This window comes from Falco naumanni, chromosome 2 (genome assembly GCF_017639655.2).
Source record: "Falco naumanni isolate bFalNau1 chromosome 2, bFalNau1.pat, whole genome shotgun sequence".
Classification (NCBI taxonomy): Eukaryota; Metazoa; Chordata; class Aves; order Falconiformes; family Falconidae; genus Falco; species Falco naumanni.
In genome coordinates this window covers 111,618,601-111,646,349 of record NC_054055.1, presented here as the reverse complement: position 1 = coordinate 111,646,349, position 27,749 = coordinate 111,618,601, and the positions used below count along the sequence as shown (strand labels likewise).

The 27,749-nt window shown below is 36.9% G+C and overlaps 1 protein-coding gene across 2 annotated transcripts in view; it reads left to right on the top strand.

Annotated features, from left to right (window-relative positions):
- GBE1 (1,4-alpha-glucan branching enzyme 1) overlaps positions 1-27,749 on the top strand; it is a 168,716-nt gene that overhangs the window by 39,682 nt on the left and 101,285 nt on the right. For both annotated transcript variants that reach the window (XM_040582917.1, XM_040582916.1), the window contains exon 3: positions 8,827-8,942. In XM_040582917.1, coding sequence (XP_040438851.1) covers positions 8,827-8,942 — 116 coding nt within the window. The remainder of the gene's footprint in view (positions 1-8,826; positions 8,943-27,749) is intronic.

Below are 27,749 nucleotides of genomic sequence, written 5' to 3'. Positions count from 1 at the left end.
TACCTGAGGTTCTTCCTAAAGCTCTACAGTTAAGCTTCTATAAAACTGTATGCAGAGAAATAAAAGTGTAATAATTGGCTTTATGTTATTTTACTGATCTAAAAACAGTGTTGTCCAAGGACCAAGGCCCTTCAGAATTCCCACTCATCATGAGAGTGTAGACAAAAGTCATGCTGGAAAAGGGTAATCTAAAATCAAACATATTTATGAAAGAGTAGTTGATGTGCTGGTTTGAGGGGAGGAGAAGGAGGGATATTAGCAGAAGAGGAAGGTGACAGGATTACATGGAGAAATTGTGTTGCTTACTCAAGAACCAGAAAGATGATTCACTTACTTTGAACCTGAGACAAAAATATAAATTTGCCTCTCATTTGGAAGGTTAGCTACATTCAAATCGTTCTGAAAATTCTTAAATGGAGGTGACATGCTTTTTTATTTTTGCTTTTAAATCCTGCAATACTAATGCTGTGCGCTTTTTTTTTTTTTCTTTCTTTCCCCTTGCGGGTTGCGGGAGTGGAGTTGTTTTAACCTTTCAGCTCTCTATCCCTTCTTCAGGGTGTTAGGTATTAGTCCATCAAGGTATAGGAGTTTCGTTGCTGGTTCTTACTGAACTGGAACTTCTATTTGTGAAATGCTTTTGTTTATTGAACTGCATTTCAGACACACACAGTGTTACTTACCCAACTTTTGGTTTGTGGAAATACTGATCTGGTGAATTCAGTGTGTGTATTTACATTAGAAAAGAGTACATGAATTGCCAATTTGAGGCAGTTAACTACTGCTTAAACAAAAAGCTAAATATTGAGTTTTCCTTCTTCCTTACCTCTGTTTGAAGAAACTATTAAAAGGACAAACTCTGTATTTGAGGAAGTTAGGAACCTGAAATCACATGTGCTTATATAATTTAACAATGATAAGACTTATTACATATGCCATTAGTTGTAGTATCTGGTGGTGCTTTCTAAGGTACTGTGGTTATCTTCTGCAAAACTGTGGGCAGTAATAAAGAAAGAAGTGAACTATCCTAGCAGTGTTTTTCAGATGCATTGTTAAGGTTTTTTCAATGCTTCATAGCAATCTGGTTTAGTACTGTTTTTCCATAGTCCCAAGATCGATACACTTAAAATCGAATAAGCAAATTGTTTAAATATTCATGTCATGCTTCAGTTTCCCAACAAAGTAATAAAATGCATCTATTTTAATTTTCAGAACTTTGCATTTTTTCTTCTTTTAATTTTAAGAACTCAATAGGAGGGTCTGTCTACAGACAATGATAATTTTTTAAAAAATCTTTTGATTTTGATGCAGAATGCAAACAGAAAACTGTTTTCAGCCATGATCCTGTTTGATATGGTTAACATAGTGAATGATAGTTTCCTTGAAAACACTCCTTGTCTTTTTATTGGAATAGACATTGATAAAATAGTAGTAGTACTTGAGTTTTAATATGGGAATCAGATATGCCCTCTGATTCAAAACTGAATAACGAATCATGAGTATAGTTCACCTGCTGCTAGATAGCTGTGATTTCAGCTATCAATACTGACTGCAAGACAGCTAGATGAGGCTATTTTTGACAGCTCAACTTTGCATGTATAGACACACAGATTATTCTCCTCTTCACCCCTCTTCTATTTGCTGCAGTCCCACCCATTGTTCAAGGTTTTTGTGATGAGATGGGTATGATAGTCTTTAAGTTAAATTTGTCAACTTGGTTGGAGACTAGAATTCATTTGTTTTAATTATATATTTTAATAGATGGCCATTTTAAAAACAAGCTTTCAATGAAATCAATATCTAAAATTATTTTTTAAAGAGAATATAACTTGTAAATTGGCGTGGTATGTTAGGAGGAGAAGTACGCGTATACCTGAATACAGTAGCTAAAAACTGGAATGGTTTTCTAAACTCTACTTCATTTAAAATATTTCATGTAATACATCATATGAAGCAGAAATTTAGGACTAATACAGAGTGGTTGTATATAGATGCTAATGAAATGTGGCAATAAGGAGTGAAGAAACTAAAAAGAAATTCACTTTTAACATGGAAGAACTGTTTGTTCTATGTATCATATTCATCAGTCATGGTAAAGTATTCATTCCCAAAAAGGAAGATAATGTACTCTGAAAGCCTAGAGGAATGGATGATTGTCATTCAATGTAATAATATTCTGATGCGAATTTGGGTTGCAGAACCCTAAGATTTAGATTCAGGTTGCTACGGATATGTTTAATTAAAACTGAATCCCTTTAACCTTTCTTTAAGTTTTCAAGCAGGTTAAAGTCTCAAATGAAATTTATGATTATATTGTATTTTAATTGAATATCAGGATTGCTTTTAATAAGATTTTTTTTATAAAAAAGCTTTATAAAGAGAACTGTAATTGAACCATGCGGGGGGAAGCTGGATATCTTATACAAAGAAACAAACATGGAACTTAAATGACAATAGCTCTTTAGGTTTTAAACTGAAATATGATGGTATATAATATAAAAACCTGTCAGTTCATGCTTTCTTTTTTTAGTTCTCTTGTAAGGATATGGATAGCAGTGTTTTCTCTGTGAATCTCTCAGATGTTTGTTGGAAAGACGCAAAAAAAGACACAAAATGCACTTGCTATTTAATCTGCTAAGTTTTTGAGGATTGAAACCTTGTAAAAATTATAATAGCAAGGTCAGGTTGTGTTACAGAAAACATAAAATTCTTTCAGAATTTATAATTAAACTGAGCTTAAGATAAACATGAATAATTTGTTTCTGTAATGATATACATGTGAAGCCTCAGTCCTGCAAAGGTCAAGTTTTTTGTGAATGGATTTTATGCCTTATAGCAGACAATAAAAGCTTTAATAATAAGGTATTTTGCCCCAAATTGTGGTATTTTTGTACCTCATTCTGAGACACTTGTAATGAGTGAGACAGCTCCTATTTCTAGAATAATTCTTAGTATTGCTGTCTATTCTGGAAAACAGGTAAAATTTAGTAGTAGCACTCAAATTGGTAATTGAATTGGAGAAAGAAAAACATAAATTCAAGAAAATACCAATACTTTCAGTGTTCTTTGTCTGTTCTTTAAAACTCCATAATTGGAGAGAAAACGGTATTATGACTGTTGGTATTCTGGTATGATGCTTATCTGAAATAGTACTAAATGAACATCCAAAACCATTAAGATTTGTCAATTAGTACTTTTAGCATCTCGGTAAATCCAATGCATGAGGCAATTAGCTGAATTTCTGATACTAGAGGTAGTATCAATGTTATAGCTACCTTAAAAACTTGCAGTGATAACACACTGAATATTTTATTTGCATGCTATATTGCTGAGGAACTTGGTGACTACTGGCCATTTATTGTTACTTTACAATTGACTATTTCAAAGTCAGCCAGTGACCATCAAGTTTTAAGGGTAACCCAAAGAATTTGTTTGGGAATTAAAACACACAAAATTGTATTTGGCCATGCAGAGACTCAGTAGGTTATCTGTAAACAATATTTGAATTTTAAAAAAATTAAAAGTTACTGGCTTTAAGAACCTTGAAAGGGTAAGAATGTATATGCTAATTTGGAAGTCATGCTTGTGATTTCTGTTCTTTAGTTCCCTTTTTACTTTTCTCTGTCTTCCTTTCCCTCCCTCCCAGCTATCATTAGGTCTGAAATGTTGATCACTCTGGAATGTGTTTGATTCCATTTCTGTTTCCTTTTTCTTGCACTAGTGGGGAAGGCTTCTCCTGGTGGTAGAGGGAGGATGGGCTGGCCAGTTTTGGGAGAAGGTTTATTTATTACTTGAACTCTGACAGGCTTCCTTCAGAGTGAAGAAAGAGGAGCTTAAGCTACCAGCCCTCAAAATTTGGGTATCTGACAGCTGACTGGAAACTTTTCTTACTTTAGAATGATTTATTTTTTTCCCCACAGGCTTGACTCAAACATTTACTGAAATGCAGACTAGGTATTACAACGATATTATACCCAACTTTACTTTCTTCAAAGCTTTTTATAGAAAAACACCTAGATTTCATGAGTAAAGTCAAATAGTTCTACACTTCTGTGGCTGCAGACAACTGAAAGCACTAAGTAGACTGAAGTATAACCTGTTATTATTATCCAGGGAGACATCCTATGTGAGAAGTAATGACATTTGTTTTTATGTCAGCGTTTGAGCTGTTTAATCACTTTTTAAGCAGATAATGTTAATGACCCTGCTATTGAGCTGTTGGAAATCAGGCAGTGTAGAAGGAGGAAGATCTAATTGGCCACTATGTAGAACAGTATAGTGTCCTTAGAGAATCTCTCAATTTATGTTCTGATTTCATATTCCAAGCAAATGATATAAAGGTATCTTGTGGGATAGTGGGATTTTGATGCCACTTCCCTTGTCTGAACTGCTGTTTGTCTGATATCTTTTCCTCAAGGAAGCTGTGTGAATGCTTGCTGGTCTCTGTATTCTCTTTGAGCATCTTTCAGTTGATCAGAAGTATGTAGAATGTGCAAATACAATTGAGGTGAGTTTATTGCACTTGAGAGTTCAACCTCAGTTTATGAAGTTTTTTCACTTTTGAAAAAATAGTTACGTTGCACTGATGTATCAGCTCTTACATTGGAACAAGCAAATGATTTGGTCAATATGCAACAAGTACTTTTTCCCCCCTATGAGAAGCAAGAGGAAGGTTAATTTCTGATATGAAACTCCAAGTGAAGCCATGAGCCTCAGAGATGTATGGCTATATACTTGTCGACGTGAAAACAAAATCAGGAGATGGAAGAAGTCACTTAAATTTATGATTTAGTCAGAAGTATTGCATTTATTTTTTTTTTAATGATAGATGGTAGAATCCAAGCTATTAGAGCTTTGAATTCCGTTCTAGATTAATGCTCAGTTCATGATTCTTTGGTATGCAAAGTGTGCTGTTCTGAGCAAGAAGTTCCCTCATGCCTCGTGTTGCTGAGGTAGGATGTAATATTTAAATAATTGGCTGGTTTTGCAAGATCTACTCACAGACATGAGAGAAACTAAAAGTACCAGACTAATCAAGGTGTCTTCCGTGTTTGATTAAGACATATCTGGGGCCTGAACTTTTGAATAGAAGGTCTTGTTGTGTATGTCTTATGGGTTCTCTGTGGTGTCGTTTTTTCCTAAAACCTATTCAAGCTGATTATTTGAAATTCTGCTGGTAATCTTCTCAGGCTTTTTCTGTTTGTAGCTATTGACAGTCTTCAAAGTCTCTGTTCTCAAGCTAAGATATTTCTTTTGTCTTTATATTTTCAACTTCTGAATAGTCTCCTATTCAGTTTTTGGTTGGTTAGGCTTCTCCGCCCACCCTCCTGCCCCAAGGCATTTTTGGCTATGTTTTGCTGAAAAATATGAAAACTAAGCAGCAAAACTGAGAGAAGCCTGAGGTGCTGGTTCTTTGAAGGCAGCCTTCAGTTTTCAGGGTGTTTGAACTTTTTGTATCTCTTTCCTTAAAACAAAGCAGTACTTGCTGTTATAACCTTCCTAAATGAGTTCCTCTCCAGGGGTAACTAGTAAACAGTGGTTTTAAGTAGGATTGTGTGGGACAGATGGGTATTGCTTTGCAGTTGTTCTTAAATCATGACCTGTGGGCAGCCAGTACTGAAGGAGTGTGGCTGAGAAGAGGAAGGATTAACAGGAGCACCTGGTGTTGGTAGCAGGTGGAGAGAAAGGTGTAAGCAGCTTGGGCAGAATTGTTAAAGCTGCCTGTGGAGAGCAGAGATGCCGAAATGGGTGGAGAGATGCAACCATTTTCCCTTCTAAAGGAGGAAAGAGAGGTGGTTTTAACAGAGGTCATAAGAATTTTTTGGGGGGTAATGTAAGAATGCAGCAGGTTTGGTATATGTAATGATCTCAACTTCAGGCAATTTTCCCAAGTGAGTTTTCTAGAGACTGGGCCTAGAGGCCTTTGCTGTAACTTTTTATTTTGCTCAGTATTAGCAAGTCATCACTTGGCTTATTTGGTTCACTTCATGTGCTGCAATCAAGAGATATCGCTCAGTAGGAAAGAGATTAATGAAAAGCAATGAAGATGATCAGATATCTCGAGGGCAGGAGAAGAAAGAGTTGGTGGTAATTCCCATAAGAAGGTGTTGACTATCAGAAATCCTGACAGGAACAGGTTCCTTAAAGCAGTCTTCTTGCAACTGAAGATGTTTGTTAGTTTTTCATTTTTCTTCTGTTTTCCGATTTTTGCCTGAATTGTTTATTTCAGACAGTTTAGATGTTTGCAATTTAAAAGAAAATATCAGTTTTAACTCTGCCCCGCCCCGCGCCCCCCACCCCCCCCCAGCCCCAAAATTCTGGTGATGTATATTCTACATCTTTTTATGATTCCCTGAAATAAATAAATATATGTATTACGGTGTATATAACCACTGTATATATTGTTTGCAGTTTTGGCTTTTTTTTTTTAAGGAGTATTGCTTTGTTGGGAAGGTGTTGTTTGGTCAATATTGGTCTTAGTAGATAGTATTGTTTGTTTCTTTATTTCTTTTACTTTAGAGTAAAACCAAGGGGGAAGACCCATCTAAATCTTACTAACATACAAGCTCTTCTGCTGTTAAGCAATAGTTTAGTAAATACTTTCCTTCTGCTAATTTGTGTATTTTGTCTGCACTATCCAAATACCTTATTTGTGATAAAAAGCTATCATCTAAATAGAGTACCAAGTTAATTGTATTTCTGTGTTCGAGCATGGTAAATGTTCTGTTAGAATAATCTCTTCACTGGTTTTGACACTGTTCATTTTACAGTAGCGAACAGGTACTAGAATATTTGCTGTACATGGTTATTTTTATCACATTGTCTAGCCCATTTGATTTGTGCCTTTCAGCTTTGTTCCTTGAAGACTGACAGGTCTCAGGTTTAAACAGTTGTCTAAGAGCAACTAGCAACTTACTTTGGAAGCAGCCTAGTTTTTCTCTGAAACTCAAGACATCTAAATACTGATTTGTTTCACAGCAAATAATATTTTTGATTACTGATGTTTAGGAAAATATGTATGTTGATGAATGTAAATTTTTCACTTTTCTGCCTCCCCTGTTGTGATTTCCATGGTGCCAAAGGCGATGATCCTGCTCCAGTGGCACGTCCAGTTTTTTTATTGAATTGCTGTTAACCATGACTACCATACTTAGCAGCAATGTTGATTTACACTAGCTTAAACTAGTCAGGGAACTACAGTTCAGGGTGTGAACAGCTTGTTAGCTGTTACAGAGTACCTGCTTAGGATCATGCACTGTACCTCCTGTAAATAGGAGATCACGGAAGGCTGCTTATTCTTCTTTCATTGAGGTGTTTGTGGGTTTTTGGTATTTACATGACAGGAGATGGCATGCAAATAGATTAGCATGAAGGGAGATTAGCATGTCTTGCTTTAATGTAGAAGAACGAAGCTGGGTTAATTAGCATTGATAATATACAGCTGTGGGTTGGCCTCAGGGGTGACAGGTTGGCTGATGTAGATAAGGTGCAGCTGTGGCTGGTTCTGTTAAGGGGTTGAGAGCCAGTGAAGAGAGAGGGAAGAGGGAACACATGCCCTGGGTGAGGAGAGATGAGGAGAAGGCATCAGAGGGACTGGCATGAAGAGTATGCTGGTATGAGGTAGTAAAAGACCTTGTTGCAGCTGGCTAGTTTGGGGAGTGCTGTGACACTTCAATGTCTTGCAAATCAATTTTCTTTGTTGATTGGTTTCTTGTGAGCTTAGGAGTGTCTGTTGCCTTGAACTATGTGAGGCAGGTGGGTTTTGAGGCAAAACAAACAAACAAAAAAAGTAATTCTCAAACTTGGCTTGCTACTTCCTTCTAGTCTAGAAATAATTACATTGCCTAGGTCTGTCCGTTCAGAAGCTTTTTATTCAGTCTCATTCATACGAGTTAACCTGGAACATGCATACAGACACACAAGACCTTCTTGGAAGGTGTCTGTTCAGTTGGACATGTCATAATGACCAATCTTGCATGTTTCCAGTGCTCAGTAAATCCAAAGAGGACAAAGAACCTTGAATTATGGAATCTAAGCTAAGTTACTAAGTCCAGTATACTTTTTTTAAATGAAAAAGGAATCTTCTTCAAGACTTGCTTAATTAGAACTGCGTCATTTCAGGCCAGATTTCCTGGCTGCAGTGTCACTGTCTGATATTGTGTGGTTTCTTAGCCATTACTATCAAATTTGTCTGCATTTTCCCCTTTATTTTTCCTATATTATACACTTAATGAGTGTTATTAATAGGATATCAACTTGTCAAAATAGAGGGAGTGAGCAGCGTGTGTGTCCAAACCTGGTTTGAGTGTTCAGTTTCTGGAGGTGGTTTTGGTTACATTTTGTCTGCTTCCCCTCTCTATAATCAACAGCAGCTCTGATTAGGTTTTTTTCCATAGTATTGTAACAAATATTTCTACTGGCTTGTTTAGGATGTGAAGGGTTTTTTTATGTTTATTTTTTTTAGAAGTTTTAAATCTACATTAAACATTACTTTTAATCCATTAATTTTCATACCACCGTGATATTGTGGTATTAAAATCAGTATTTTTTGGGGGGGAGTAGGAGGTTATTTTGACTTTCATCAAAGAGGTGAAGTAGAAATAATTTATTCATTGTCAAATTAGAATTGGAGTATAGTTTCCTAGTGAAAATATTATGCATTTTATTGAGCCTCTTTTTGAATGTTTATGGTAGTACCAGATAAAAAAAGTGTTTGTCTGCTGTCACTGAAGTTAATTCTGAAAAAGGTGGAACAAGCTGTTATACCTTTGAATTGTAATTGGACACATTTGAAGATAAATACACTTAGTATTATTTCTTACATTGCAGATGGCTGGAATCCATTTTCTCATCCATATAAGAAGATGGAATATGGGAAGTGGGAGTTGTTCATCCCACCTGGACAAGATGGTTATCCTCCTGTGGCCCACGGATCAAAGCTAAAGGTGTTGATTCTAGAATTACTAGAATTACTCTGTCCAATTCTTGTAACCCTTCTTACTCAATTGTCCTTTTTGTTTTCTTTTAAATAACTTTATCTTCATTACATTGTTTTTAGAAGCAGAATCAGTTTATCCTTGTACAATGTTACCTCAGTGAGTGAAACATCAACATCTCTCTTCATGACTCTTAGGAACAGGCATATGGGGCTGAAATATGGACATAGTGTATTGTATCACGCTACAAGATGAAAACAGTTTTTAAATTTTGATCATTTGAAAAATAAGAATTAAGTAAAATATAAATTAACATCTTTCTGTATTTGATGCAGCTTCTTAAGATTTAAGATCCTATTCAAATCTCAATACCTTTGTAATGTTTGTGATGTTTTTATTCATGGCTTTTCAGGTGATCTTTTTGTGTTGCTTTAATGGTATGTGTAACTTTGTAAAACTTCTCCCTATCCTTTAGGAATTAATGGTATTGAGCAGTAGGCTTAAGTAAGTTAAACTAAATACAGGTGCAGGGCAAACTTAGTTGTATTTTGTGGGTATCCATGAGCATAAAATCCTTTCTTCCAGGAATCAATGGAAAGTTTCTTTGAACTCTCAAAATGCCACAGTTTTACACAGTGTAGATATACATAATGACAATTAACCATCAGTATTGTTGCTTATTCCTGGGTGAATAATTTTCAGAGTTGTACTTCTGAGGTTTTTAAATTGTTGCAGTCAGAGCTTGAGTTGCAGAGATATCAGATGCTAACAGAGGACAGCGATGACTAGTTAAGAAATATACTGAAATAATTTATAGACTAGGAAAATTAAGAAACTGGAACATTTGTATAATACTGCTGTATTTTCAGGGCTTCCACCCACAAAAAAAAACCAACACATTGGAAAAATCCTAATTTTTCTGCTGAAAATCAGCTTAGGTAAACAAGAAATGTGCTGAAACAAAGATATGCATAAAAATGTTCTGAAAATGCTTACTTGATGTGTGTGCTTATCTTTATGCCTTTTGTTATGGCCTTGAAATTATCCCAGTAATAAATATGGATAAATTGAAATTTAGGAATAATCATTCAAGGATGAAAAAGCTGTTTTTATTTTACAGAGTAGGAAAGAAACAGCCATCTGAAACGTGGAAATACAGTGATTATGCAATAATGTATGAGACTGCAGAATGGTTACTTAGTATACTTTTTCCACAGTTTTGAGATGTAAGTAGGTTAGATTTTTTCAATTGTTACTAAATTTACCTTTTCCATTCTGTCTACAAAACTGTTGAGCTCACCTACTGTAGAATATTATGCTCTCATTGTAGAGGTGAGAGGTGTGAATGATGAAGAGCGCTGACCATTATTAACAAAATAGCAAAAAGCATATATTCTTGAACATGTTTGGAAAAATTAAAGATTTTTTTTTTTGTCTGTCAACCTATATAAGCACCGGTCATATCTCCTATTTTTGAGGCAGACATCTTTATAGTACTTTCTCTGTGTCCATTCATCATTTTCTTTGGCATATGAACTCCATAAAGCAAAGATTGCATTATGCATAATTTGGTTAGCATGCAGAATTTTTGACTACTGATTACTCTTGGTACTGATGTACTAGTAAGAAGATTTGCTGTAGTTCTGTAGTTGTTCTGAGTCTCCTGAAAAGCCATGAGGCTCCTGCTGGTAGAGCAGAATGTGAATTTTATTTTCCTCTTGGAACAGGCTCGTGAGGCTGGACTGTTCTGTCTGCCTGTGACATGAGTTTGCTTTTGAGTGTGCATATTCTAGTCTTAATAAAAAAAAAAAAAAGTGAAGATTTAGAAACTTGATACACAAGTGTACATAATCATAATTGATGACTTCATCCATATGGAACTGCTCCCAGCCTCATCTGTAACTTTGCTAATAATCTTTCATGACACTTTGTTTTTGTTCCATGGTGTCGACACAACTGAATCTTAACACATCACGACGTGTACTTTCAATGTATTTGGATGGTATAATTAACGTGGAAAAATGTCTCCAGTTAAGGTAGTTCTAAAATGATTTATCCATTACAAAAGCTGGAAGGAGATTGGAATATTCCACACGTTAGACATGTATCCTATCCTTATGCTATGGCTGATCTTTTTATCCTCTCTCATTCCACTAATGGGTTCAGAAGACTGTTGCTGTTCTGTAAGTTTTCTTTGAACTACACGGTTCTGTTAGATTATGATTGTTCATAAGTGTATTTTAGGGAACACAGGCATTCATGTGGTAGAGCATAGTTTTGCAGTTCATTGTTCATGTAGAAGCTGAGAATATTGAGTTGTCTGTAAATGGAAATTACTATGCAGATTGCAGAGCCAATGTTTAAATAAACAGGCACTGTTGCCTGCGTGCACTAGACTAGGCAACAAAAGTATTTCCTTTTAGTAGTGAAGGTAGTCCCTTTTTTGATTTACTAAAGCAGCATAAGGGAATCACAGGCTTTGAAGTTTCTTCTACAAATATTATTCTTAAATATTTAAGTTAAAGTAGTCAACTTTAGATATTTTTGCAAAGATTTGATTAATCTCCTAGGGGGAAAAAGTCTCCTCCAGAAGGTCCTTATCTTTAGCTTCTGTCTACACTGTTTTCATCTTTAGTTCTATGCAAGCGAATGCCAAGTTCTGAAATGGTGACAAGGTCACTCCTTTTAAATAAGTAATTTCTAAGCCAGAATGGGAAATGGATGGAGTTTAGCTGGTGACACTAATTTAGATCAGGTCACAAAATATTTTTGTAGGAAAATAAATGAGGAGCAGAGGTCAAACGTTTGCCTGTTATCAATAGTAGTAGACTGTCTGCTGTAGCTCTTCAGGCAGTCTTCTCATAAGTAAATACAAACATTGAAGAAGGTGAGTAATTAAAAAACCTGCTATAGATCTTCTGATACGTTTCTGTGTGAAGGGATGGATGCTTATGACTCCCTTGTGGGTAATGACATCCATCTGAAAACTAAGGTTGCCTGCTAGAAAAGGGTATTTTTTTTTATCTGTGGATCAGTTGGGAGCTTAGAGTTAGTTAAGTGAACAAACAGAGTTGCTGTTGTAGATGTGTGGTGTTTGCTCCCCTCCCCCCTTCCCCCCTAAACTTCTGGCAGATTTCATAAGCTGAGCTGAGCACAGATTAAAAAACAAACTTCGTGCTTTAATAGATCAAGCCTTTTTACCTCTCTTTCTTTATTCTGCTGAGGATAGTTTGAAAGATAGTCTGGGACAACCAGAGTTTCTTTAAATGTTAACGTGTTTGTCATTCTAACAGTGATGCCAGTTGGGGGCAAATGTGCTTATCTTCTTTCATGGTTCAAAATGACTGAATTCTTCCCTCATTGTCAGAGTATTCTTGATTATGTTTTCACAGTATACAGCAAGCTTTTAGAAAAATTAACACAGATAGGCTTCTTTAGCAAGTCATATGTTGTCATATGCATGCAGGAGTTTAATCTGTTCCACTTTGTTCTATTACTGTTTATTTATGAATGAGTTTTTCAACTGCTTAAAAATGCCTGTAAATTAAGTTTTCACTGTAGACCATAAGATCCTAATTTTGAAGTAGTGACAGTGGAGTTTAGGGATGGGGACAGTACCAGTAAAAATTGAGATCTTAGTATCTGCAGTGGAGAACTCGTTTAATATTCTTTATAGGAATGCCAGGAAACAACACAGAAACTGCAGAACAATTGGCAAATAGAAGCCAATAAAAATTCAAACAGATGAGTATAATTTCCAAATTTATGGCTAATAATTAAGTTTTAAAATATTTTCACACAGCTAAATAAGAAAAGATAGTGAGATCAGTACTTCTACTACAGTCCTACTACATGTTGGCAATTGTGATTGAGTTACCTGCTGCCCGTGAACATTGAATAGGATGAGATCGGTGTAGCAGAACCACCATATTTTCTTCTGTGAACTGGAGAGGATATACTAAAATAGTAGTAATTGTTCAACTTTCTAGTAATGATAGTAGACCTGTGATTTCTGAAATGATTTGGCAGAACAATTATTATATATATTAATATATTTATCTGACAATATGCTGGGTAGGTGCGTGAAATTAAAACACTGTATACAACTAAATATCACTTGTATATTCACAAAATCTAGTGTAATGTAAATAATTCTGGCTTGCTTCTCTGGTGTTATGAAGGCAAGGTTCAGGATGGCTGACATGCCTCCATAATGCAGCTTTTACCAAGAGTGAGGTAAGCATTAGAATTAGGAAGCTCTCGGTAAAATATCAATGACTAAATCTGTTGGTTTCTTATTACATTTCTGAAGCCATATGAGTTAATTACAAATAGGTAGCTTTCTCAGATAGCGTTTATATAATTGAGTGTAGATAGGTGAAAGTAAAAAAAACCAAACAAACCCACGAACACAACAAATCCCCAACAATAAAGGAAACCCTTTTCTATAGTTCATTTTAATTGGGTTTTAACAATCATTTCTGGAAACCATAGCAGCCTTCATAATTTCTCTGTGTATGCTGACAGAAGTAATCGTAAACAGCTCAGGGAACAAATAACACAAGTATTGCCAGGAAAGGTCACCTCAGAAAACAGTAGAAACTTCAAAAACTCTGCATGCCATTATTTGCTAAATATATATCCTTTCTTCCTTCACACACATATATGTGTTTGTGTGTATATATATATTTCTTCTAATGGTAAATTTTATAGTTTTTCGAGGGAGTATTTTTTATTGTGATGAGGTGATTAGATTTGGTATCTTGTGCGCTTGTTAACACAATATTTTTCTGTTGATATTCCAGTCTTGTGTGTTTGTTTACTTTTAGTGATGGCTGAACAGTAGTTACAGGTGCCAAATTGAATACAAAATTGGTGCTGGCGTGAGGAACAGTGTCACAATTTTTTTTAAATCAGTTTGTACAAAATGTTTTAAAAGTTCACTACTATTGGGTTTGGGTGGTTTTCCTGTCCAAATGTGTAAACCTTTTTAATATTAAAGTGTGCAAAGGAGGGACTACTTTGAGTCAGAACACTTAACAGATTAATTGTGGTTAGAGTATCTTAAAGTACATTTGTATCCATGAGTTGCTGGGGAGAGGGAAGTTAGTTGCAAAGAATATTCTTAGAACTTAATCCTTCCAATTTTCTCTGCTGTATCCTATACTTTGTAGTAGATCTGCATGCTCTGTGTTTAACTTGTAAACCTTGAAAAGGAATCAAATATGGTGAGCCGGTAGGTTAATCAGTGTCAGGGAACCACCGTTCGTAAAATTCATCAAGTGTAATTACTGTCACTGATGAAGTAGATGGTGCTGCAGCTGACCCTGCTGATCGGGAAGTCCAGCAGCATAGCATCAGGCTGGCTCTGAGTTCAGGTCTCATGTGCGTCAAGTAGTCTGCAGTCAAAACGTGAAGGCGTTTTTTAATGAGAGTGTGAAAATCCAGGAGACTTTTTAATAATGGAAAACTGGTGGGTGGTTAGGATGGTAGGTATAGAAATATTAAAGTTGCGGTGAGCATTCTGTAGCATAAGATGTAAATAGAATCATAGAATAGCAGGTTGGAAGGGACCACAAGGATCATCTGGTCCAACGTTTCTTGGCAAAACCACAGTGTGGCCCGGCACCCTGTCCAGTTGAATCTTGAAAGTGTCCTCTGCTGGGCAGTCCACCTCTTCCCTGGGACATGATTCCTATGGCTGATTGTTCTTTCTCATTGTGAAATCAGTTATGTGCAGTCAGACAGCCTTTACAGAGGGAGTTCTAGGTAACCCTAGCAGAGATACGAAACCTGATTTCAACAGGAAGCTTCTTGAGGAAGTATTCAGTGTTTTCTAACATATACAAATATAAACACTTCTAATGTTTCTTGTTTTCACCTTAGCTGGCAGCGGGGGGTGGGGGGGGAGGGCCAGGGCAGCAGGGAATATCATTGATCATAGTTTAAGTTCCATGTCACATAAATTTCATGTCTTAAATGGTGCGTAGGATGGTAAAACATAAAAATCATCAGGTCTGCGAAGTTGAACAGTGAATGAAACAAGTGTTCTGCAGCATCGTGGTACGTAACCTATGTGCAAGAAGGAGCAGATGTGGCATTCCTGGTATTTCTGGTATTTTAAACTGTAGAGAACAGGACTTATGTCATCTAATATGTACATTTCTTGGCATCAGTGCTGCTGAATGGAAAGTAAAGCATTAGTTAAATCTGTGGCAATACCCTTCATGTTTCATTGCTTGATTGTGAGCCATGACCCTTAAGCAAGTTATTGTAGACCTCTCTGGGTTACAGATTAGGTTTACTGGCAGGAAGAGTTGTTATCTCATTGGGAGGTAAATGGTCTCCTGACTTTGCCTGTTTGGGTTTGGTAAACAATGTGCAACTTATGGGCTCATAGGACAGTGGTAGCAGCAATGAGGCATTGTAATGCAGTGGACTGTTGCTCTTTGGAGCCTTTTTTTTCCGATCGAGCTCAGCACTTCAGAATTTTCTTGTTGAGTTATTTTGGCAGGCTTAGTTCTCCTGTGACTTGAAGACTGCACAATTCTTTGGTAGGAAGTTTTGCTATTTAAAAAGACTTGCCTTTTAGTTTATCCATACAGAACACTTAACTGTTTCAATTGATATTAGCTGCGTGTTAAAGCAAAATGTGAAGGTTTTTTGGAGGAAAAGAGATTTTAAAGAGAAGGGGTGTTGAAGTGGAATCTGAAACCTGGGAGTCTATATTAAGTATATATAAACATGCCTGTTTTTTAGGAGAATTGTTGTTTTTTTTTTGAAGATAGGGCCGCTAATTAGGTAAAGCTTCTCAGACTCTCTTTAGCATGACTTACTGGTACATACTTCCCCAGCTGTATTTGTTAAGAGAAGATTATGGGTCAAGGAGAAAATGGAAAGTAAACTTTGGTATTCTAATGGACTTACTTCACATCTTGGATGCCCAAGTCTTGTCAGATGGAATCTGTACTGGCAATACAGCCAGCACCAGAGTTGCGTGAGTACTCTTCTGAGACATTATGATAAAGTATGTAAGGTGTGCCACTTTGGAATATCAGAAAGTAGTTGAATTAATGCACTTAATGTGTGGAGAGGATCAGGTGAGCTCATCCATGGCAGAAGACCTCAGAACAGAGGGATCAGATCACAATACTCTGCATCTTTTACTGTAACAATAATAATACTGATATTGTTGTTATTATTATTATTAACTATTACTATTTTTATTATTATTATTATCCATCAAAGAGAGTGTGACCTAAGGTGTTCGGGACTTGAGCTGTCAGAGATGACAGCAATGGGAGGGAGAGGACAGTGGAAGGACCATTTGGGTCTGTAGGCTACCCCAGTTGTAAGACACCTCGGGGGTATGTAGCAGGAAGTGGAGGTGTTGAACATAACCTGCCCCATCCCCAACAGAAGTTTCACTGTCACTTTGAACCAGCCGTGAATGGGAGCATCAAAAAGCAAGCATGCTGTGCCACAGCCACCCAACCGCAAGGTGCATTATGCAGCAGTTGTCCTTTATACAAATGCTTTACTGTTGAGGATAAGTAATACTTAATGCTTGGGTGCCCCTATTACATACTTCAGCAGCTTCTTTTCTACTTGACATGGCTTGAAACAACTCTAATAAGTTACACTTATTGTGTGTAATGTGCTTTATTATGGCTGCTTTTCAAACCATGCTCTCATACCCCGAGCCTCTCAGTTATACAATACATATACGAATGCTTTTATATTATGCATACAAAATTTTTATAGTCTTTGACCTACATCACTGTTGTTATAGTAACTTGATTCTGGATAAGTCCCAGTGAGGAAAAAAATATTTCTTGAACTTTCTATTTGAGGTTCCACTTACTTGATTTTGAAAAAGGTTTTCAAAATCTGGAATCTAGACTGAAAGAAAAGTTTGAATGCTGTCCTGCAGCATAGATACATGTGGCGGTTTTTGGGTTTTTTTTGTTTGTTTTTTTTTTAATAAACTGGCTGTTCCTCATTACCTAATAATGCCATCTTTGTGTAGCTAACAGTTATAAAGCCTATTGTTTCATCTTGTTGAAATCCATGTGTTTTTAGGACAGTACAAGATGATTAAGTGAAGTACTCTGTCTACACTTGTGCCTGTTGAAATCTATTGGGAATGTTTCCATGTGATATTGCTTTTACTTTTAAGAACTCTCCTATGTTTTCTTGGATTTTAAGAGTTTGGTTTTCCTATGGTATTTTTATCTCTTATCTGCGTAGATACTTTTATAATACTAGGCTACTGTCTCCATCTTTTGATTTTATTTTTTTTTATATTCAAATAGAGGATATAGTATTTTCTGTATTATTTGTTAGTATTTACTAATTTATCTTAGCTTTCTAAGAAAAGCATGGCAATAAAAAAGCAAAAGCTTTCTTTTAAAATCTGATCTAGTAAACTAGTTAAACATGTTATTTGATTCTTCACTGCAATTGAAATACTTAATTCACAAGTGGAGCTATATCTCCCTCTTTTGGAAAATCAAGGCATGACTTCATGACTTGGCTTTGAAGATAGACTTTTGCTTCTTTCAAATCGATTATTTTTAGTTTTAAAAAAAATATATTTACTTTCCCTAGGGGAGAAGGGAAGGGGAAAGAAGGGGGAATTGTGAACAAATATTTAATATCCCTAATAAGTTTAGAGTCTAGGAGCTGATGTCATGATATATTTACAGAAAAATAATCTGTACAGCAAATAGATCCCGCTTCCAATGGCTTCTGAACCATGTAGACTCCTCTGCAGAACTTAATTAAACATGTAAACCACGTGAGAAGTATTACTATGTGTCTGATAGCTAAGGAGGTGGTTTGTGGGTTGGTTTTTTTTTTTTTTTTCAATATTTCATTTAAATACTTGTCCTTTCAGTAGATTTCTTTGCCAGAAAATTGCTTGCAAGTAAAAAAAAAACAAACCAACCAGACAGCTTTGTCTCACTGGCTTAATTTTGACAGTAATCTGAAATTGATAAGGAAAAAAACATTGGAGAAAGGGATACTTGGAGTAAAGTGACTAGAATGTTTGCTTACTTTTTCTTTCTAGTGTGACTGTTTTGCAAGGTAGGAAGAACAGCCTGGCAGAAGCAATGTGCTGTCAGCTCTTTCCAAAACTTCTTTTCAAGGTTTATATTCAATTTGCATGTTAGGAAATAATTTCGTTGACTGCAAGCACCTTGACATATACACTTGATTTTGTGTTTATTTGGAGCAGCAGGAATAGAGTATGGTAAAGTTTTTCAGCAGAAGGTGAGTTCTGGGATGGTAGCCCACTGCCCATGCCTCCTCCCCCACCGGTTGGGGAGCAGGGTCCGTTTGGGAAGGGACTCCTGGATAGGGGAAGCTGAAGTGTTGAGCAGCTTCTGATCCCTTTTCCTCCTTGCTGCCTCTCCTGAGCCTTGTTAGGCAGGGCTGTGCAGCAGCAAGTAGAGTAAGGCACTAGTGCAGCAGTTGTGTTCACTTCTTCGTTCCTTGCCTATTTCTGACACTATTAAAGAGGCAAATGTTCTATCTGGTTTCTACAATCTGTTGGGTCGAATGAGGTAATTCCAGAATAAAGCTCTTAACAGTCCTGTTCTATCCCAAATTTTTGTCAGAATTTTGTATTTTTATCTAAATCTTTTTTAAAGCAAACTGTGTCATGCAAGGAACTGGGTTCTGCAGCAGTTTGCATTACCTTACTGGGAAGTGCTCTGCTGTATTAAAAAACATATCGTTATTTATCATGCCATGTATTAAAAAACAGGCATGCAAAAACATTGCCTCTAGACTCCAGTGCTTCTCTCACAAACCAGTATGACCTGTAGAAAGAGAATGGTAATACTTGCCCTGGGGTTTCCTCTTTGTGCGTGCGGAAGGCAAGGATGGCGATGTGATTTTACTTATTTACGTAAATGAGCTCAATTTACATAATCTGCTAGCAAAAGATCATCAGAGCTGTCTATCCTATCTTGGGTGCTAAATTTAGGATTGGATATGCTTCGTGGAAGAAAGGTACCCAGCTAACGTGTACATGGAAAAGTATTTTCAGCTGATAGTAAAGCTTCACCTCTGTTTCTGTAGCAGCTTGAAGGGGTTGAGAAAAAAATGAACAATTAAAAAAAAAAGGAAATATGATCTTGTAGCAGGATATTATCAGTGACTTGAATGAAGGAACTGTCTTTGAAACTGAACTGCATTTATGGACTAAAATCTAAGACCAGGTTTTCTTAAAGCAGCAGTGTCCTAGGTATGTAGTTTTGGAGAGAATAATTCTAATTGGTTCAGATTCTTTTGTATTCCTGTAAATTTGTAGTGCTTTCTCTTGGTTACTGTATTTTTGCAAAAATAAAAAAGTAAACTTTTCTTTGTCTACAGTGTATATTATAATAAAAAATGTCTTAGTGTACAAGCAGTTGTTTTCCTTCTCCATATACTCCTAGAACAGCTTGAGGGGTGGAAATACCTGGATGTTTAGTTTCTAATAAATTTCAAATCATGGAAAAACCTGTTTATGTTATTGCAGCATCTGACATAAACTTCCTAGAGAATCTTGAAGACATAATTGTGTCATGCTTTTAGGTTTTGGGTTGAACTTTCAAATCAGGTGCATGTTATTGAGATGAGGTGCTGTTTCCACCTGTGTTCTTGCAGCTTTTACATTGGAATAATCTTGTCAGAAATTTATAAATAACAAGCTAATGAAATGCTGTAAATTGTAAAATATTGGAATATTGGCTTATTGCCCTTGTAGAAATAAGACACTGATTTTTCTATATTTCTCTTAAACCTGGTTCACTCTCAATATATTAGCTATTGTTGGTTTGATGGCCAATTTAATTTCATTATTGTATTAAAAGCCGCATATACCAACAATCATTCTGAGTGCTTTCAAGCTATTAAAGTAATGAAATAATAATACAATGTTTCAGAGCCTTTTATTGGCTTGCATATATTAATCAGTTATCTAGTTGTCACCACTTCATCATCATCTCTGCAACAAGTATAAATGGCAAACCGCTGTATAACAAATTTCCCGAACTGCAAAAGTATCACTGTTAATTCTTTATTCTTTTTATAAAAAATGTTCAGCAGATTCTAGTATTAAATGAAAATAAATATTTGAAAAATAAGGAGTTATCAAGACAGCATGGCTTATTTTTATTTCTGATGTTTGATCCTGTGTCATCATCGGTGAAAACAGAAGCAGACAACGGGGACACATCATAGTTAAATGCAATGCTCTCACATGGAATTAGTCTGCCTTAGATGCGGGAACTGAAAGCTAAAGGAGTGGACGTTTAGCAGAGAAATTGTCTGATCCCCTATGTAACTGTCACTTGAGTTATTGTCCCACACTGTTCTGAAGAACTGTGTATGTGTACACTGGAAGACAAGGTAGCCAAATGAAGCTGATGTGAAGAGAATATGAAGGTAGGCAAACACGAAAAGAAAGAAAGAAAGGGGATATTCATAAAGATGGATTTTAAAGGTGGTGTTTTGTGGCCTGTGACTACACAGTTTCATCTGTCATAACAATAGCGCAACCATATTAAGTGCCATTTTATACATGGGTTTACATTTTATCTAAATTTGCATTTGTGGCTATACTGTTGAAGTTGTTAGACTTACAAAGCTTTCAGACTTTTTATTGCTACAGATAATTTAAGAAAAAAAAAAAAGTTTGGCTTCTGTTCATAAAAAGTCAACAAATTTCACCGAGTCACAGCGAGTTGGAAGTTGCCTGAACATCAGTGCTGAGTTTTCCTGTAAATTCCCTGAGACATCCAGAGTGGGTTGGCAGATGTGCTGTAGGTGATATGAAAGACCCATGCTATTTTGGCAAGGCAGAACAGTGGGATATGCGAGTCTCAAAAATTTTCAGTGTCTCTGAAAATCAAGGGCCCTGAATCTTACTTGTCCTGCATTGGAAGCACCATTAAATTAGATGAAACCTATTTTAGCTTCTGAATTGTTCTGGTGTGTTATTGCTTTTTCTATATGTCTCCAGACTGCCCTCAGAGTGATGGTTTCTCCTTAACTGCTTTTGAGAGTTTTAAACATCATCAAAATGGACCTGTAAACAACTGTACTTAATTTTATCCTATGTCTTATTCCCCATTTCATAATTTGCCTATAATCTAGTGGGACAGACATGGAGCACATTGTCATTGTGAGATTTTGGTCCTGCTTTGTGTTCCAGCAATCCAGCATCTTGCAAATTGAAATGCACCTTTGCACACGAGTTTTTACATAGCTTAAAAGCCAGCCATTGTTGGCTATATGTTTGCTCTTATTGCAGCCATACGTTGCAGTTTTTTCTAGTGATTTTTATTCAGATCTGAATAAAATACTTCAAAATTAATCACTTCAGCAGCATTGATGCCTTAAACCTCAGGTTACCAGAGCATGTTCTCACTACCTTGGGTGTACTCATCTGTGAAATCCGCTGCGCTAATTACAGCAGTTTTGGATGCTAAACTTTTGAGTGAGCTTAACATAAATAGGCAGAAGTGTTGAAAATACACTCAAAGTCCCTGTAATGGAAATGCAAACAAACCCACGTATTTTTAACCTTTACATACAAAGGATGAGAAGCTTAGGTTAAGCTCTTTTGTTTTATGATTGTGCTTATATTAATTATGTATCTGTGCCCTGTCCATTTTTAGACCAAACTGATGTTTTAATGTCAAATTATGAAGGATGTTTTCACTCTGTCTTTCTGACACTTATTTATGTGAGGGCATTTATTTACATGTATTTACACTGATATTTCGGCTGGAAGCCAGAATCATGTGACATTCAAAAGTTATCAAGGATTTTGAGTTTTTATATATTATTGTGTGAATGTTTTTACTGCTAGAGGAGAGGAAAAAAACTCCCAAACTGTGCAGATGAGCTATATCTAGTGTTAATATAGGCAATTTCTGCATGACTAACTTCGAATTTTCCAAAGTCTTGTTAGGAATTTTCGATGGGTAAGCCAACTTGGAAACTATGGGGAAGCAGGGAAAAAGACTTTTTTAGTACAGAGTTCTAAACAGATTAGCTGTTGCAAGGGTCTTCCCCCTCTCCACAATGACAACAACAAAATTGTTCCCTGTGTATTAAGCAGTTTGATAATCAAATAGTCCTCTTATGTTTCAGACAAGGAGATGTTTAATGAAGATGGTGTAAGTTCTCTTCATCTGTTTTTTGTCTTTGCTTTTCTGTCCTAAATTTGGGCAGTGTAAATGTAACTCTTGATACGTAGATTTCTTCTTAACTTAGTTTTGACTATTTTAACAGCTTAAACACACAGACTGAAGAGAGTATATTATTTTGCCTAGGAAACTTGAATCTCCTTTTTCCCTCTGCACTTGTCCTCTTGTTGGAGTGTTTTCTATAGTGACCAACATTTCTTCTCTTCCCTGACAATTTTACATAGCTCATATTCGTAAGCATTTAAAAGGTGACTAAAATCTGAAGAAAGCCAAGGGTAAGCCGTAATGCAGGTAGATAACTGGATTATTTATTGTATGTGTCAGCTAGGTTTAACTGTGATTTTTTTTTTTTCTAGCAACTGTATCTGTATTCTCTATAATGTTCTTAAAAGCCAGCAAGATGTATGCTCTGTTACATATTTTTAGAAGCCAGAAAAGGTGAAAAAAATACAGTGACTGTTTACCTGGATTTTCTTTAACTAAAGCTTAAATAAGTGGAAAACAAACAGGTTAGTTGTAATTAGAGGTTAAACTTTTTCCAGTTTCCTTGGTCCACTTAACAAATGCATTTCATTCTGTACTGGTGTGCATTTTTAAAGCTTTATTTAATAGGAGCTGTAGTGTTTGTATCAAATGGTATAATGTGCCTCCTCATATACCTTAAGGAAACAGCAGGGGCACACCTCTTAAAAATGAAGTAAGTAAATCCCAAGGCCAGTTGAGGAAGCTGATTTAATGAACATCATAATTTTATATATGTTCTTTAGAGAAGATTGTTGAGCTAATTAGAAAATATAAACTCATCTATAACATGTTGATGAACTAAGTGGTAGCTAGCTTAGGCTATGCATCGTAAGTTTTAAGAATTAGTTTGAGATGAGTACAATAAGCAAATTTGGAGCAAAAGTACAGTATCTGCTAAATAGACTCATAGGCACTTTGCCAAAAGGTCTCTGTAATGAATATTTTCAGTATTCTTTATACATATATATAGTCTGTTTCAGAAGGTTCAGATTTTACATGGCAGCTACCTTTTATATCTGAACACTGCAGTGAATGGACCACAAGTAGTAGTGTGGGGTGAGTGAAGCAAGATTTTTTTATCTGTCTTTCAGTTTTAAGTGTGTGCTTTATATTTACCCCTTTTATGACAAGGTTTTTTTTTTGTTTTTTTTTGTTTTTTTTGAGTTAAAACTGGCTACTCACAGCTTGCATGGGTGTACTCTGTGGGGTAAGACACTGGCTGGACAGCCGAGCCCAAAGAGCGGTGGTGAATGGAGTTACATCCAGCTGGTGGCTGGTCACAAGTGGTGTCCCCAGGGCTCAGTGCTGGGGCCAGTTCTGCTTAATATCTTTGTCAGTGATTTGGACAAGGGAATAGAGTGCACCCTCAGTAAGTCTGTAGATGACACCAAGTTTGACGGTGGAGTGTTGATCTGCTGGAGGGCAGGAGGCTCTGCAGAGGGATCTGGACAGGCTGGACTGATGGGCTGAGGCCAGCTGTATGAGATTCAACAAGGCTCAGTGCCGGGTCCCGCCCTTGGGTCACAACCACCCCACCAGCGCTGCAGGCTGGGGCAGAGCGGCTGGGAAGCTGCCTGGTGGGAAAGGGCCTGGGGCTGGTGGCCAGCTGAACACGAGCCAGCAGTGTGCCCAGGTAGCCAAGGAGGCCAACAGCATCCTGGCTTGTACCCAAAATAGTGTGGCCAGCAGGACAGGGGCAGTGATCGTCCCCCTATAGTTGGCACTGGTGAGGCTGCACCTCAAACACTGTGTTTGGTTTTGGGCCCCTCACTACAAGCGAGATGTAGAGGTGCTGGAGCGTGTCCAGAGAAGGGCAGCGAAGCTGGAGAAGGGTCTGGAGCACAAGACTCATGAGAAGCGGCTGGGGGAACTGGAGAAAAGGAGGCTCAAGGGGAACCTTGTCACTCTGAAGCTGCCTGAAAGGAGCCAGGTGGGGGTAGGTCTCTTCTCCTGGATAACAAATGATTGTACAAAAGGAAGCAGCTTCAAGTTGTGTCAGGGGAGGTTTAGATTGGATGTTAGGAAAAGATTCTTCACTGAAAAGGTGGTCAGGCAAGGCTGCCCAGGGAGATGATGGAATCACCATCCCTGGAAGCATTTAAAAAATGTGTAAATGTGGTGTTTAAGGAGGTGGTTTAGTGATTGACTTGGGTTATCAGTTATCCTGGGTTAACAGTTGGACTTGATGATCTTAAAGGTCTTTTCCAACCTAAATTATTTTGATTAATTATTTCAAGAAACGCCAAAGCAAATATGCAAGTGAAGGTTCTTGGATTGTTTCCATTAGAGTTATTTTTATCAGTCTTGGGCTGAATTGCTATTAATTTTAGTGTACCATTCAACTTTTGCAGGTTTTGGTTTTTTTTTTTTTTTTTTTTTTTTTGTCATGCCACAGCTAAGCCTGATGGTGTGGGAGTTGTGTCTCAAAAAACTTTAGAAAGTATTATCTGAAGTCTTTCTACTTTAACCTATTAATCAACTTTCTACAGTATCAGGAGAGAGGATTAAGAAGTTGATTGAGTATAGAGCTTTGTAATTAAGGAAAGGAAAGATGCAGTAAATGGGATTCACATAAAATTAAAAAAAAGGGTTGAGCAAGCATAGGAAAGAAGCAGTAAAAGTGTTGGGGATTGCTTGATAGAAGTCTAAGGAAACTATGTTGATTATGGTCTCATAAACCAGAGAAGATTCAGCTTTACCAGCTTCAGAGTTGTGACAATTCCTGTTCTGGGTTAGCTGTGTTCCCCTTGACTGTGTTTTCTCTGTACACAACTCATGATGTTAAAAAATGACAGCCGCCCATGAGCAAAATTTGAGGTTTCTGCTGTTATGGTGAGGTTCATCCAGATACAACCACGACTGGATATATTTACTACATATTCTTTAAGAAGGCCTACACTGTGAAAAAAGCCTGATTTGAAAATTTTCTGAATACTTGTTTAGAATAAGTATTCCCTCCCGCTGTTTTAGAGATTTTTCTGACATTTGCGCGGTTGAGTTGTATGACTTCTGTTGTTGGATAAATGTATCCTTTTCTTTAGAACTTTGGACGTTTCTTATGTTTTCACATAATAAAACTGAAGTTTTAAAGTTCTGAAATAGAGATGAAACACAAAAATTCAGATTGTGAACCTTACAATAGAGCAGAATTGTAAGTCTGTTAGGACTGTTAAGTGTGTAAACTCAACCCTTGTGGAATGTGGTACATTAGCACCACCTGTTTATGGCTCTACATTGTTACTATCACAATGTATGACAAATACACTGAAGCCTCTGCTTCGAGGAAGTTTGTTGTAGCTATTAAAATTCTGGCTGTGGAAGTTGGTAGGAACTTGTACAAGTTACTATGACTCTCTCAGTTCCTGAAAAGTCTAACCATTAAACTTGATCTGACAGATGCTTTGAATAAAAGGTGTAAACTGGTACTAAAACAGAATGACTTCTGCAAAACTGGTAAATCAAGTACAGTGAGGTCTCAGAAATGAGGGAAAATATGGTCAGTTTGAGTTGTGTGACTACAGAACAACAAAAGTTCTCACATGATGTCAGAAGGGTGGGATGCAGAGATATGGTTAATTAACATGTGCAGCATAGCTGTAGAAATGTGGGTTAAAGGGAAATAAGGGGTTGCTCATTTCAGTGTGTTTCTGGTCTCTGTTTTTCTTAAGTGTTTTTCATTGCTTAAAGGACTATATTAAAGAGTGTGTATGACTGGTTTTAGTATCTCATAATAAATAAACTTCTTCCCTCTCCAGTATCACTTTTGTATTAAACTAGTACTGCATCTAATGTTCTGAATTTACATTAATTATCCCATATTTCTTAAAGTGTGCCCACCCCTCATAAATCTGTATATTATAAATTACATTAGAATATTAGAGAGAAAGGAATGATAACATGAGTAGCTAGGTATGGTTATTATATGCGGTAATTATCATATTTCTGTGATGGGTAAATTGGGACAAATTAAGAAAATGAGGAATAGCACCATCAGAAGTGTGATATCAGAAAGTGGAGATAATTCTTATTATTTTAAGAGTAACTTGCAAATTTTCAGTGCAGTCAGCTAGGAGGATCTTCATAGTGTTGATATAATTTGCAGAAATACCCTTTTGGTGAGCTTTTCTAGCATAGTTAACAGAAGAAATTTTTGATGCACCTGTACAGTGTTTTCACTAACCTCTTGTCTTTTGCTGTTTAGGAGGTTAGTCTCAATTATTTCTTCTTATAAAACCTGATCCAAGTTGTCAGAGTTATAGTAATATACACTGAGACACAGCAATCATACCTCCTTGCTTTTTCAACTTCCATTAACCTACTGTGTATACATATTTTCATTTTATTTTCTCCTGTGGTTGGGTTAAGGATACAGATAATCTATCAAAATGAGACACTTGCCACAGGTGAAAAGGCAATTCTTTGATAGTTTTCTTCCAGGCTGCTTGTTAGGAATTGAGAGCAAAGAGAAGTCACGTTTTAGATAAAAAAAGTAACGTGAGAGGGGGGGAAAAAAAGCTCAGCTCACCCCCCACCCCCCTTTCCATCTGAGGCTTCTTATGATGTTCATAGCTCGCCCTACAAAAAAAAAAAGAGTCGGCCCAAACCAACAACCAAACCAGAAAAAAGCAACCTTCAACTTCGTAACAAAATTGGAATGCTGAATTTCAGGACTTCACTTGCTTGTACATTTCTGGGTTTCAAACTGGCAAACCTCCTGTGTTACTGTTTCGATGGCAGCCAGAATACCAAGCAAAACCAGAGTGCTGCTGTTCCTTCTGCACAGAGGAAAGGGGGAGGTGTGGTGGGAGAGATGAAGCAGGGTTCTTTCTGCATCTCAAGAGGAAAGGCCTGACAGCAGTTGGCTTCAGTCGGGTAACAGCTTCAATGAGACAGAGTAAGAGGGGGAATACTGACAGTGAGCAAGTCACCTGCAAAAGCTGGGCAACCTGTGTTACTGTGGCATCATACGGTGCCTTGGCAGGTTTTTTCTCATGGCATGCTGTGTGGAGCAGATCCTGTTCTTGGAGAGGAGCTCTCCCTTTTGGTCATTCCAGCTAGTATATAATTTCCATACAGGAAAACAACTCTACTCCTGAGTGTGTTCCCATGAGAATTTCTTGCTGTACTTTTAGACAAAGGCAAGGCCATGCAGGTGGCGTAGTTGCTGGTACCATGGGGCAGGTGCCTCCAGGCCCCTGTGTTCCACTGGGGTGGCTGAGGTTGTCCTGCAGCCAAGGGACATGTGCAGCACAGCATGGACCTGTTGTCCCTAGCTCCTAAATGTGCAACGCTTTCTTAGTCAGCAACACGGCCTTCCACCCCTTCATTCTCATACCCTTTCCCAAGGGTATTTTATAAGGTACAGATTTACATTAATTACTCAATAAAGCAGAGATGACCTGTTCAAATTTTCCAACTCCTCAGACAGATTGTCTTCTGCAAAGTCCCAGGACAATGTTATCCTAGTAATTATTTCAATTTTGCTTTTCTTGTGTAAAATTATGGAACTCCTAGGTTTGTTGTGTTTGGTCACTTTTTCTGGTGAAGTTTTATGAGCTTTTTGAAGGAATTGATAGTAATTGTC